This window comes from Salvelinus fontinalis, chromosome 5 (genome assembly GCF_029448725.1).
Source record: "Salvelinus fontinalis isolate EN_2023a chromosome 5, ASM2944872v1, whole genome shotgun sequence".
Taxonomy (NCBI): Eukaryota; Metazoa; Chordata; class Actinopteri; order Salmoniformes; family Salmonidae; genus Salvelinus; species Salvelinus fontinalis.
In genome coordinates this window covers 7,286,410-7,298,793 of record NC_074669.1, presented here as the reverse complement: position 1 = coordinate 7,298,793, position 12,384 = coordinate 7,286,410, and the positions used below count along the sequence as shown (strand labels likewise).

The 12,384-nt window shown below is 40.7% G+C and overlaps 1 protein-coding gene across 1 annotated transcript in view; it reads right to left on the bottom strand.

Annotated features, from left to right (window-relative positions):
• LOC129855012 (harmonin-like) overlaps nucleotides 1-12,384 on the bottom strand; it is a 39,554-nt gene that overhangs the window by 24,520 nt on the left and 2,650 nt on the right. Inside the window, exons 2-11 of the mRNA XM_055922242.1 lie at nucleotides 10,713-10,780; nucleotides 7,022-7,165; nucleotides 6,652-6,790; nucleotides 5,405-5,513; nucleotides 5,265-5,289; nucleotides 4,947-5,004; nucleotides 4,565-4,750; nucleotides 4,206-4,265; nucleotides 4,011-4,067; nucleotides 684-820 (exon numbers count right to left, since the gene is read on the bottom strand). Coding sequence (XP_055778217.1) covers nucleotides 684-820; nucleotides 4,011-4,067; nucleotides 4,206-4,265; nucleotides 4,565-4,750; nucleotides 4,947-5,004; nucleotides 5,265-5,289; nucleotides 5,405-5,513; nucleotides 6,652-6,790; nucleotides 7,022-7,165; nucleotides 10,713-10,780 — 983 coding nt within the window. The remainder of the gene's footprint in view (nucleotides 1-683; nucleotides 821-4,010; nucleotides 4,068-4,205; nucleotides 4,266-4,564; nucleotides 4,751-4,946; nucleotides 5,005-5,264; nucleotides 5,290-5,404; nucleotides 5,514-6,651; nucleotides 6,791-7,021; nucleotides 7,166-10,712; nucleotides 10,781-12,384) is intronic.

Below are 12,384 nucleotides of genomic sequence, written 5' to 3'. Positions count from 1 at the left end.
CTGTAAACAAAGAAGAGCTCTCCAGTAGGTATACCAAAACATTCAACGGCCATTTTCTCAACACAGAATTACTTCCCATTGTTCTTCAACTGCAGTGTAAGATCTACAATTTCTAGCTCTGTCTCTACTTTTATTCAATGTATAAAACACAATTATTTCAAATGTTGCTACATAAGACTGAATCGAGGCAGTCAGGCACCTATGTTTTCTCTCTGTGTGTGCCAAGAGAGGTGGCTGTTCATAGAGCATATGCACAAACAACAACTTTTGGCAAAAGTACATTGATCAGTTTACCAGCATAAGTTCCCAAATGTCAAAGCTTCAGCTCTCTGAATACAATAATCTATAATCATCAAGTGTTTTTTCTGAGTGCTTCTGTCCAATCTCCCCAACATTGTTTGGCGGGAAAACGATTCTATAGAATATTTGGCTCTAAGCACCACAATGGAAATATGTTTGATCACTTCTTTGAGTTAAACTTGATGATTTGAAATGCTCTATATCCACTTGTGTGGTTTATATTGTGTTTTTGGTAAGGGATCACCGCCGCCACCTCGTTATGAGTTGAGGAGCAAACTGAAGTAGAGAGGAGATTCAGCAACTCTTGGAGGACAATGGAATTAAATATTGTTAAACGTGGAACCAAATATCCAATTTGAATCAACCAATCAATATCCACTCACTGCCTCTCCTTCTCCTGCTTAATGATCTTGTTGGTCTCTAGGGCAACCCTCTTCTGTTGCATCAGCTCTTGTCTGTCCAGCTCCCTGCGAGCCTCCACCGCCAGACGCTCCTCGCCTGTCATAAACAACTCACTGCCCTGTGTGGGACGGACGGACAGACAGACAGACAGACAGACAGACAGACAGACAGACAGACAGACAGAGACAGAGACAGAGACAGAGACAGAGACAGAGACAGACAGACAGCAGAAAGGGGGTGTAAGAGTGTTCCAATCTCAATTTTGGAACTTTGGGTGAGACTTAGAATTAAAAACTGGTTAAACGGGTGTTAACTCACTCAAGCATTTGGACAATCCCAAGAAGGCACTTGTTTGCACACAAATCAACAGATAACACATCTGTGATGGAAGTGCCTTTCCACAAGGAAATAACAACACACGGATGGATGTAGTGAGAGCGGGAGATGAGAGAATAACAATCGCCTATAAGAATCACAGATACTGTTTATTCTTTCAATTTACTCCCTGTCTTGAGGTGGAAATGAGAGTTGATCAGGGGCAATCTGCAATTGCTACATCCATTTTTGGACTTTTACATTAATGATATACATATTTTTTATATATACTGTAGTAAGTCATTAAGGGTATAGTACGCCATTAGTGGTATAGCAAGTCGTTAGGGGTATAGTAAGTCGTTATGGGTATACTGTAGTAAGTCATTAGGGGTATAGTAGGTTGTTAGGGGTATAGTAAGTCATTAGGGGTATGGTAAGTCATTATGGGTATACTGTAGTAAGTCATTAGGGGTATAGTAGGTTGTTAGGGGTATAGTAAGTCATTAGGGGTATGGTAAGTCATTATGGGTATACTGTAGTAAGTCATTATGGGTACACAGTCGTGGCCAAAAGTTTTGAGAATGACAAATATTAATTTCCACAAAGATTGCTGCTTCAGTGTTTTTAGATATTTTTGCCAGATGTTACTATGGAATACTGAAGTATAACTACAAGCATTTCACAAGTGTCAAAGGCTTTTATTGACAATTGCATGACGTTGATGCAAAGAGTCAATATTTGCAGTGTTGACCCTTCTTTTTCAAGACCTCTGCAATCCGCCCTGGCATGCTGTCAATTAACTTCTGGGCCACATCCTGACTGATGGCAGCCCATTCTTGCATAATCAATGCTTGGAGTTTGTCAGAATTTGTGGGTTTTGTTTGTCCACCCACCTTTTGAGGATTGACCACAAGTTCTCAATGGGATTAAGGTCTGGGGAGTTTCCTGTCTATGGACCCAAAATATCGATGTTTTGTTCCCCGAGCCACTTAGTTATCACTTTTGCCTTATGGCAAGGTGCTCCATCATGCTGGAAAAGGTATTGTTCGTTGCCAAACTGTTCCTGGATGGTTGGGAGAAGTTGCTCTCGTAGGATGTGTTGGTACCATTCTTTATTCATGGCTGTGTTTTTAGGCAAAATTGTGAGTGAGCCCACTCCCTTGGCTGAGAAGCAACCCCACACATGAATGGTCTCAGGATGCTTTACTGTTGGCATGAAACAGGACTGATGGTAGCGCTCACCTTGTCTTCTCCGGACAAGCTTTTTTCCGGATGCCCCAAACAATCGGAAAGGGGATTCATCAGAGAAAATGACTTTACCCCTGTCCTCAGCAGTCTAATCCCTGTACCTTTTGCAGAATATCAGTCTGTCCCTGATGTTTTCCTGGAGAGAAGTGGCCTTTTTGCTGCCCATCTTGACACTAGGCCATCCTCCAAAAGTCTTCGCCTCACTGTGCGTGCAGATGCACTCACACCTGCCTGCTGCCATTCCTGAGCAAGTTCTGTACTGGTGGTGTGCCGATCCCGCAGCTAAATCAACTATAGGAGACGGTCCTGGCGCTTGCTGTACTTTCTTGGGCTCCCTGAAGCCTACTTCACAACAATTGAACCGCTCTCTTTGAAGTTCTTGATGATCCGATAAATGGTTGATTTAGGTGCAATCTTACTGGCAGCAATATCCTTGCCTGTGAAGCCCTTTTTCTGCAAAGAAATAATGACGGCACGTGTTTCCTTGCAGGTAACCATGGTTGACAGAGGAAGAACAATGATTCCAAGCACCACCCTCCTTTTGAAGCTTCCAGTCTGTTATTCGAACTCAATCAACATGACAGAGTGATCTCTAGCCTTGTCCTCGTCAACACTCACACCTGTGTTAACGAGAGAATCACTGACATGATGTCAGCTGGTCCTTTTGTGGCAGGGCTGAAATGTAGTGGAAATGTTTTGGGAATTCAGTTCATTTGCATGGCAACGAGGGACTTTGCAATTAATCTGATCACTCTTCATAACATTCTGGAGTATATACAAATTGCCATCATACAAACTGAGGCAGCAGACTTTGTGAAAATTCATATTTGTGTCATTCTCAAAACTTTTGGCCACAACTGTACTGTAGTAAGTCATTAGGGGTATAGTAAGTCATTATGTGTATAGTAAGTCGTTAGGGGTATAGTAAGTCGTTTGGGGTATAGTAAGTTGTTTGGGGTATAGTAAGTCATTATGGGTATAGTAAGTCGTTTGGGGTATAGTAAGTCGTTTGGGGTATAGTAAGTCGTTTGGGGTATAGTAAGTCGTTTGGGGTATAGTAAGTCGTTTGGGGTATAGTAAGCCATTTGGGGTATAGTAAGTCGTTTGGGGTATAGTAAGTCGTTTGGGGTATAGTAAGTCGTTTGGGGTATAGTAAGTCGTTAGGGGTATAGTAAGTCGTTAGGGGTATAGTAAGTCGTTAGGGGTATAGTAAGTCGTTAGGGGTATAGTAAGTCGTTAGGGGTATAGTAAGTCGTTATGGGTATAGTAAGTCATTATGGGTATAGTAAGTCGTTATGGGTATAGTAAGTCGTTATGGGTATAGTAAGTTGTTATGGGTATAGTAAGTTGTTATGGGTATAGTAAGTCATTATGGGTATAGTAAGTCATTATGGGTATAGTAAGTCATTATGGGTATAGTAAGTCATTATGGGTATAGTAAGTTGTTTGGGGTATAGTAAGTCATTATGGGTATAGTAAGTCGTTAGGGGTATAGTAAGTCGTTAGGGGTATAGTAAGTTGTTTGGTGTATGCTGCTGCAGATAAGTTGTGGAATTGCGTCTTCATGATGATGTCGCATTCTTCACTTTGCTTCTTGAAAGTGCTATATATTGAAAACTGCTGACATAAAAACATTTTTGGGACTGTATCAACATTGGACTAATTAAAAAAATATCAAAAGACAGTTTTTGAGTGGACTATTCCTATAAGGAAGCACTATTCGTAGCAGTTGACGGTGTACTTACAGCACCAGAAAGAACTGTGATGGTTAGACTCCTGCTGCTCTTCAGAACTCTGACAGCCTGCAGACACAATACAGAAAAAAACTTTACTAAGCAGTAAACACAAAAGTATATTATTTACCAAGCAAATGTATTATTTACCAAGCAAAACTGTATTCTGGAGGTATCAAACCCTTGTTTGCATTTTGTGTGTCCTACCTCTTTGTGGTCCAGATTAGTGAATTCCACCCTGTTCACCTCGACGATCTGGTCACCAATCTACCAACACAAAACACAATACAACTCGCAATACCAACCATGCAGCAACACACACACACATTTCAGTACTTTATTGGAATTCACATTGGGACATTGTGGCATACTAGGACTAAGCTAGATGAGATCTTCTCACATAAACACTCAGACATGGTTCAGAAAACAATTCCTAGCCAGTAAGATTTCTCATGGATCTTGACAAAACACTATGAGTTTATTATGCACAGGTGATCATCATGATACATTTCTAGATGTTCATTTCATAGTGGTTTACAGTACGCTAAACAGGGCCAAACTCTTACCTGTAGTCCTACTTCAGCAGCGAGGGAACCCGGTTTGACGTTACTGACGTAGATACCAGGCTGCTGTGTGGGGCCACTGGAGATGCTGATGCCCATGCCCTTGGTGCCCACCAAGCTCAGGAACACCTTCTTCTCCCTGATCTCCTTGCCTCCCATGGATGCCAGGCCTGCCACACTGCTTTTCTTCTGAGAGAGAGAGAGAGAGATAGAAAATGATGTGCTTGGTTGCATTACAGTATGTTATTTTCTGCCCTCTATTTATTTTTAGGTTGTTCTGGATAAGAGTGTTTATTAAATTACAACAATGGGAATGAAGAAGGGCCAAAGGAATAAAGAAAATTAGAGAATATTTCATCTAAAAGAATATGAATCTCATTCTCACCCCAGACTCAGACACAAACTGGTCCACAAACTGCCACTTCAGAGGCTCCTCTGTGGAACTGGAGAAGAACAGAAATCTAATTCTATATTCATTTATGTATATATTTAACCTTTATTTAACCAGGATGATACCTTGAGGTCGGTTGAAAACCTGTTTTGTGAGGGACGCCTGACACATGAAATGCATAAAACATGCTCCCTGGATGCCCCTTATCCAGAATATATAGTTTGTTGTTTTATTACTCTCACATCTCATCTCATCTTTGCTAAAACAGAAAGTTGTCAAACACAACACCAACCAAGAGAGAAACAGCCCTACCTCTTCACTGGTATCATTCCAACCTCTGCACAGAGAAAAGAAGCAAAGAGACAGAAATTGAAAATGAAGTCTAATTACTTAGATGACATAAAGATAGGTACATTATTGGGATATGCCCTGAATGAGTTGGGTGAACTTACGCCTGACTTTGAGCGACACGGTCTTCTTGGTCTTGATGAGGTTGATGACTTCCTCGTGGACACAGGAAGAAATGGAGTATCCATTGATGCGTACAATCTCATCTCCCATCTGGAGGTCACACAGAGGTCAGACGTTACAAAGACCATCATTTTTTATGGGTTGTGACTACGAGTGTGTGGCTACATTTCTCTGAGTGTTATGTTTCGCATTGTGTGTTTGCTTCTCTTCAGATGTCTGACAACAACCCCTCCGCCCTCCATACTGGGTACCCTATGAGCAAAATATGTTGAATGGACATTGAAATTGCATATTTTCAAGTCTTGTGCTCACTAGGTAAGGATGTCTCAGAATAGTTTTTTTCTCCAGATGCCAGACAGGATGGCTGTGTCACCTCAGTAGCGGTGTCAATTTGTGTCACTGGTTATTGAGCTAATGTAAGTGTGGGACATCTGTCGTGCTGGCTGAGGGGAATAACTACAGTATGTTATTTTACCTTTATTTAACTAGGCAAGTCAGTTAAGAACAAATTCTTATTTTCAATGACGGCCTAGGAACAATGGGTTAACTGCCTTGTTCAGAGGCAAAATGACAGACTTTTACCTTGTCAGCTCAGGGATTCAATCTTGCAACCTTTCGGTTATTAGTCCAACGCTCTAACCACTAGGCTACCTGCCGCCCCAGACAGTACAGCAGGTTCAATCAGTCAGGAGCAAATTACTTCATGAAGGACAGGAAGGTACTTCAAAAATTCACTGATGTTTTTATCAAAGCGATTTGTTCCTCTGATTGGTTTTATTTGATGCATGCATAGGTGATGCATTCGATTTCTAGCAGGATTGGGGTCAATTCCATTTAAATTCCATACAATTCAGGAACAACACTGAAACGCCAATTACAATTTTCTTCAATGCTTTTTTCAATTTGGAAAATGTGGAACTGGAATTTGGTTCACTTTCTGAATTAACTGGAATTTCAAAGGAATTGACCCCAACCCTGATTACTATATGTAAAACAGCAAGGAGAGATACCCATTTGAACTGCATAATGACTTATACAAAGACATTTTACATTTCTCAACGGAGTCAGGTGGTGCAGTTTATGAATCTGCTTCTCAAAGGGTAACTAAACTAATCAATGTTTCTTTACTCCACCTAGTGGAAATATTGACCATACCATATGAAAAGACTGTCCCTTTCATGACCTCATGAAAACACACATGCACACACACACACACACACACACACACCTGCAGGCCACTGTTTCCAGCCTGTCCATCCTTGACGATCTGTGAGATGAAGAGTCCACAGCCGAACTCCAGGCCCCCTCTTACGCTCAGCCCCAGCCCCTCAGGATGAGTACGATCCAGACGCACCTCCTTTAGCTTACTGCGCCACCAGGAGGGGGAAGAGGATATAGGAGAAGAAAGACAGGGGGGAGAGTTGGAGAAGGGGATAGATGGAAGATGACAGGAAGGGGTTATCAATTCTGTGTTTCAATGTAGTGTATATTGTCGTTATCTTGGAGTGACTAGAACGTATACGACAAAGGCATCTTATTGAAAGTCTATGGACTGTTAAAGCGCCAGCCTGGTGGGTGGCAGCGACCCCTCCACTCACCGTGACCTCTTAGGGGTGTGCAGGTCGTACTCCACCTGGTGTTTGAGGGGAATGAGGGGCCGGATGGCATCAAACAGCGGCAGGCGGCTGGGCTCGTTGATGACCAGTTTCAGGTCCCCCACCAACACTGACAACTCCATGGATCTGAGGGAGAGAGCAGCGGGTCAGAGGTCAGCTCAACACGCACACACGCACACACAATCATTTGAGAGCGAGAGGTTTTGAACGCCTTCCTTCATCATTCCTATTTCTGACATACATGACTAGGAGGAAAAAGTGCCTCAAAGCTGCGTACAGAACCACTAGGACAGAACAGTTTGATAAACACCACGCCCTTATGGGTCGTCAAGGATATCAAGAATGTGCAATCAACCTACCAATGGGAACAAAAAGGCCTATGACCTATGACTATTAATTATTAACGTTCACCATTTCACTTTTGACTCGTGTATGAAGGGGGAAATGGCTTTTGTGAATAGCTGGCCAGGATTGGCAGAGCAAAGTGGAAAACTGATCATACTGTATGTCTAACCAATGGCGTCTCAGGGCTCTGGCTCCATACCCAGAGCACATGGAAACCAGCTCCTCTAACTCCCCATTCAGTCCACATTAACATCACATTCCTGAATGAAACCTTATCTCTCAACATAAAATACTTGTATACACCCCCCCCCCCCCCCCCCCCCCCCCCCACACACACACACACACAGGAGATTTAACCCCCTATTATACATAAATGTGTAATTTGAGAGAAATCAAGAGGTTTGCTTTTCCATCTTAGTTGATATAGAAGTGACAGAAAAAATAATCGTGACGTATCTAGTACTGCCAGAGTACACCACCAACTACTACTACTAACTACTAAGAATGTATTTATCTAGTACTGGCAGAGTACACCACTAACAACAACTACTACTAACTACTAACAATGTATTTATCTAGTACTGGCAGAGTACACCACCAACTACTACTACTAACTATTAACAATGTATTTATCTAGTACTGGCAGAGTACACCACAAACAACAACTACTACTAACTACTAACAATGTATTTATCTAGTACTGGCAGAGTACACTACTAACAACTACTACTAACAATTAATTTATCTAGTACTGGCAGAGTACACTACTAACAACAACTACTACTAACTACTAACAATGTATTTATCTAGTACTGGCAGAGTACACTACTAACAACAACTACTACTAACAATTAATTTATCTAGTACTGGCAGAGTACACCACTAACAACAACTACTACTAACTACTAACAATGTATTTATCTAGTATTGGCAGAGTACACTACTAACAACTACTACTAACAATTAATTGATCTAGTACTGGCAGAGTACACTACTAACAACTACTACTAACAATTAATTTATCTAGTACTGGCAGAGTACACCACTAACAACAACTACTACTAACTACTAACAATGTATTTATCTAGTACTGGCAGAGTACACTACTAACAACTACTACTAACAATTAATTGATCTAGTACTGGCAGAGTACACTACTAACAACTACTACTAACAATTAATTTATCTAGTACTGGCAGAGTACACCACTAACAACAACTACTAACAATTAATTTATCTAGAACTGGCAGAGTACACCACTAACAACAACTACTGCTAACAATTAATTTATCTAGTACTGACAGAGTACACCACTAACAATTAATGTATCTAGTACTGGCAGAGTACACCACTAACAACAACTACTACTAACTACTAACAATTAATGTATCTAGTACTGGCAGAGTACACTACCAACAACTACTACTACTAACTACTAACAATGTATTTATCTAGTACTGGCAGAGTACACTACTAACAACAACTACTACTAACTACTAACAATGTATTTATCTAGTACTGGCAGAGTACACTACTAACAACTACTACTAACAATTAATTGATATAGTACTGGCAGAGTACACTACTAACAACTACTAATAACAATTAATTTATCTAGTACTGGCAGAGTACACCACTAACAACAACTACTACTAACAATTAATGTATCTAGTACTGGCAGAGTACACTACTAACAACTACTACTACTAACAATTAATGTATCTAGTACTGGAAGAGTACACCACTAACAACAACTACTACTAACAATTAATGTATCTAGTACTGGAAGAGTACAATACTAACAACAACTACTACTAACTACTAACAATTAATGTATCTAGTACTGGCAGAGTACACCACTAACAACAACGACTACTAACTACTAACAATTAATGTATCTAGTACTGGCAGAGTACACTACTAACAACTACTACTACTAACAATTAATGTATCTAGTACTGGCAGAGTACACTACTAACAACAACTACTACTAACTACTAACAATGTATGTATCTAGTACTGGCAGAGTACACTACTAACAACTACTACTACTAACAATTAATGTATCTAGTACTGGCAGAGTACACTACTAACAACAACTACTACTAACTACTAACAATGTATGTATCTAGTACTGGCAGAGTACACTACTAACAACTACTACTACTAACAATTAATGTATCTAGTACTGGCAGAGTACACTACTAACAACAACTACTACTAACTACTAACAATGTATTTATCTAGTACTGGCAGAGTACACTACAAACAACAACTACTACATCTAGTACTGGCAGAGTACACTACTAACAACAACTACTACAAACAATTAATGTATCTAGTACTGGCAGAGTACACCACTAACAACTACTACTAACAATTAATGTATCTAGTACTGGCAGAGTACACCACTAACAACAACGACTACTAACTACTAACAATTAATGTATCTAGTACTGGCAGAGTACACTACTAACAACTACTACTACTAACAATTAATGTATCTAGTACTGGCAGAGTACACTACTAACAACAACTACTACTAACTACTAACAATGTATGTATCTAGTACTGGCAGAGTACACTACTAACAACTACTACTACTAACAATTAATGTATCTAGTACTGGCAGAGTACACTACTAACAACAACTACTACTAACTACTAACAATGTATTTATCTAGTACTGGCAGAGTACACTACTAATAACAACTACTACTAACAATTAATGTATCTAGTACTGGCAGAGTACACTACTAACAACAACTACTACAAACAATTAATGTATCTAGTACTGGCAGAGTACACCACTAACAACAACTACTACTAACAATTAATGTATCTAGTACTGGCAGAGTACACCACTAACAACAACTACTACTAACTACTAACAATGTATTCATCGAGTACTGGCAGAGTACACTACAAACAACAACTACTACATCTAGTACTGGCAGAGTACACTACTAATAACAACTACTACTAACAATTAATGTATCTAGTACTGGCAGAGTACACTACTAACAACAACTACTACTAACTTCTAACAATGTATTTATCTAGTACTGGCAGAGTACACTACTAACAACAACTACTACTAACTACTAACAATGTATTTATCTAGTACTGGCAGAGTACACTACTAACAACAACTACTACTAACAATTAATTTATCTAGTACTGGCAGATAACACTACTAACAATACACTTCCCCAAATAAAGGATCAGCAAACTGAAATCAGTTAAGGGAAGAAAATTGTTTGTCCTGAAAATTACTAGTCAATAATTTAGCACTAAACTAATGTGAAAGTCAGACAGAGATACTCACTGGTGGTATATCCGCAGGACATCGTACAGGTAATCCTTTTCTGCCTCATTGTCAATGAGCAGCTCCACCTAGACAACACAGACATCTTCATCATCCTCTATCACAGACAAGATAGCAGCTGCCACAGTCAGGGAAAGCTGCAGACTCTTACTGACATATCCCTCTCAGCTGTGGTCCTTTCACCATGACAGGGTACATGCACTCTAGCCCTAGGTGTGTGTGTGTGTGTGTGTGTGTTTCTTACCTTATAAAAACGACTGAACTGCTGCAGAAAGGTTTTGAGGAAGCGCTTGGGTCAGTCATTAATGTAGCCCATATCCTTCATTAAGGAAGATTGTCTATGTGTGAGTGCCTCAGTGTGTGTGTGTGTGTGTGTGTGTGTGCCCGTGTATATGTTTGCTGTGTTTGTGTGCCTATAAAAGCATTAGCATCTATTGTTGATGCTGGTGGCCAAAGGCCAGGTAGCTTTCCCTCTTTCTAGATCCTTTCTCCTGTGAAGTGACCTGCCCTCACTAGGACTCTGGGCTGGGAGCCACTCTTATGCCACCGGACTGGGGAGAGGGAGTGAGGGAGTGAGACGGAGGGGGGAGGTTGGAGGGAGGTTTGGAATAGTGAGGTGAGCAGTATAACCTTACAGTACAACCCTGAGACAAGAGGTACTCCCCCATACAAAAAAAGTCTCTCTCTCTCACACACACACACACACAGAGAGAGAGAGAGAGAGAGAGAGAGACACACAGTACATCTAACCTTGTGGGGACACAAAATTCAGTCCCATTCAAAATCTTATTACCCCTAACCCCAACCTTAACCCTAAAGCCTAACCTTAACCCTAAACCTAAACCTAACCCTGGCTCCTAACCCCAAAACTAAAAGAAACTCCAGCTCCTAACACTAATTAGCCTAACCCTAAACCCCCTAGAAATAGCATTTGACCTCGTGGGGACTAACAAAATGTCAAATGTTTGTTTGTTTACTATTCTTGTGGGGACTTCTGGTCCCCACAAGCATAGTTAAACACATCCACACACAATCAAGCACACACACACCTAGATACACATTACCGCACAAAAGCACAAACATGCAAAGGTTGATGGGTGTATGCCGGTGTGTTTATAGTGTCGTAAAGCTCTCTGACTCGACATTGAGAGACAGGGTAAGCAATGTGACTATGTGCAGACTTTGGCCCCATAAACTGATGAAGCCGATCATAAAGCACCACCCACAGACCACTGGGTAGTCTGGGAACATGGACCAACACACAGCTTATGTTATAACTGAAGTTCTCTTGTGCTCTCTAAACATTTAAACTCCCTTTTCTCAAACATCCAACAAAGCCCAGGGGTGAATACAACACACATTAATGTCAAATCAGCAATAATAGAGATTAAAGGGCCCACTTCAATCCAACATTAGCCTATATTCCCCTCTAAAAGACAAATAAAATGAGTTTGCTGCTCATGCCTGCTTGCCTACCTGCTCTCTCCGTCTCTAAATTCTGCTGTAAATTGTCCCTTCCTTTCTGCATGGCTGAACATCCCTGACACTCTCTAAATGATCAAAAGGGGAGCGACCCAGTGACAACCTACAACATTGAGGCCAGATAGTCCTCTGTAATGTGGATCCTGAGCTGAAAACACCCAAATGTATCACGTTCCCTTTACACCGTTTC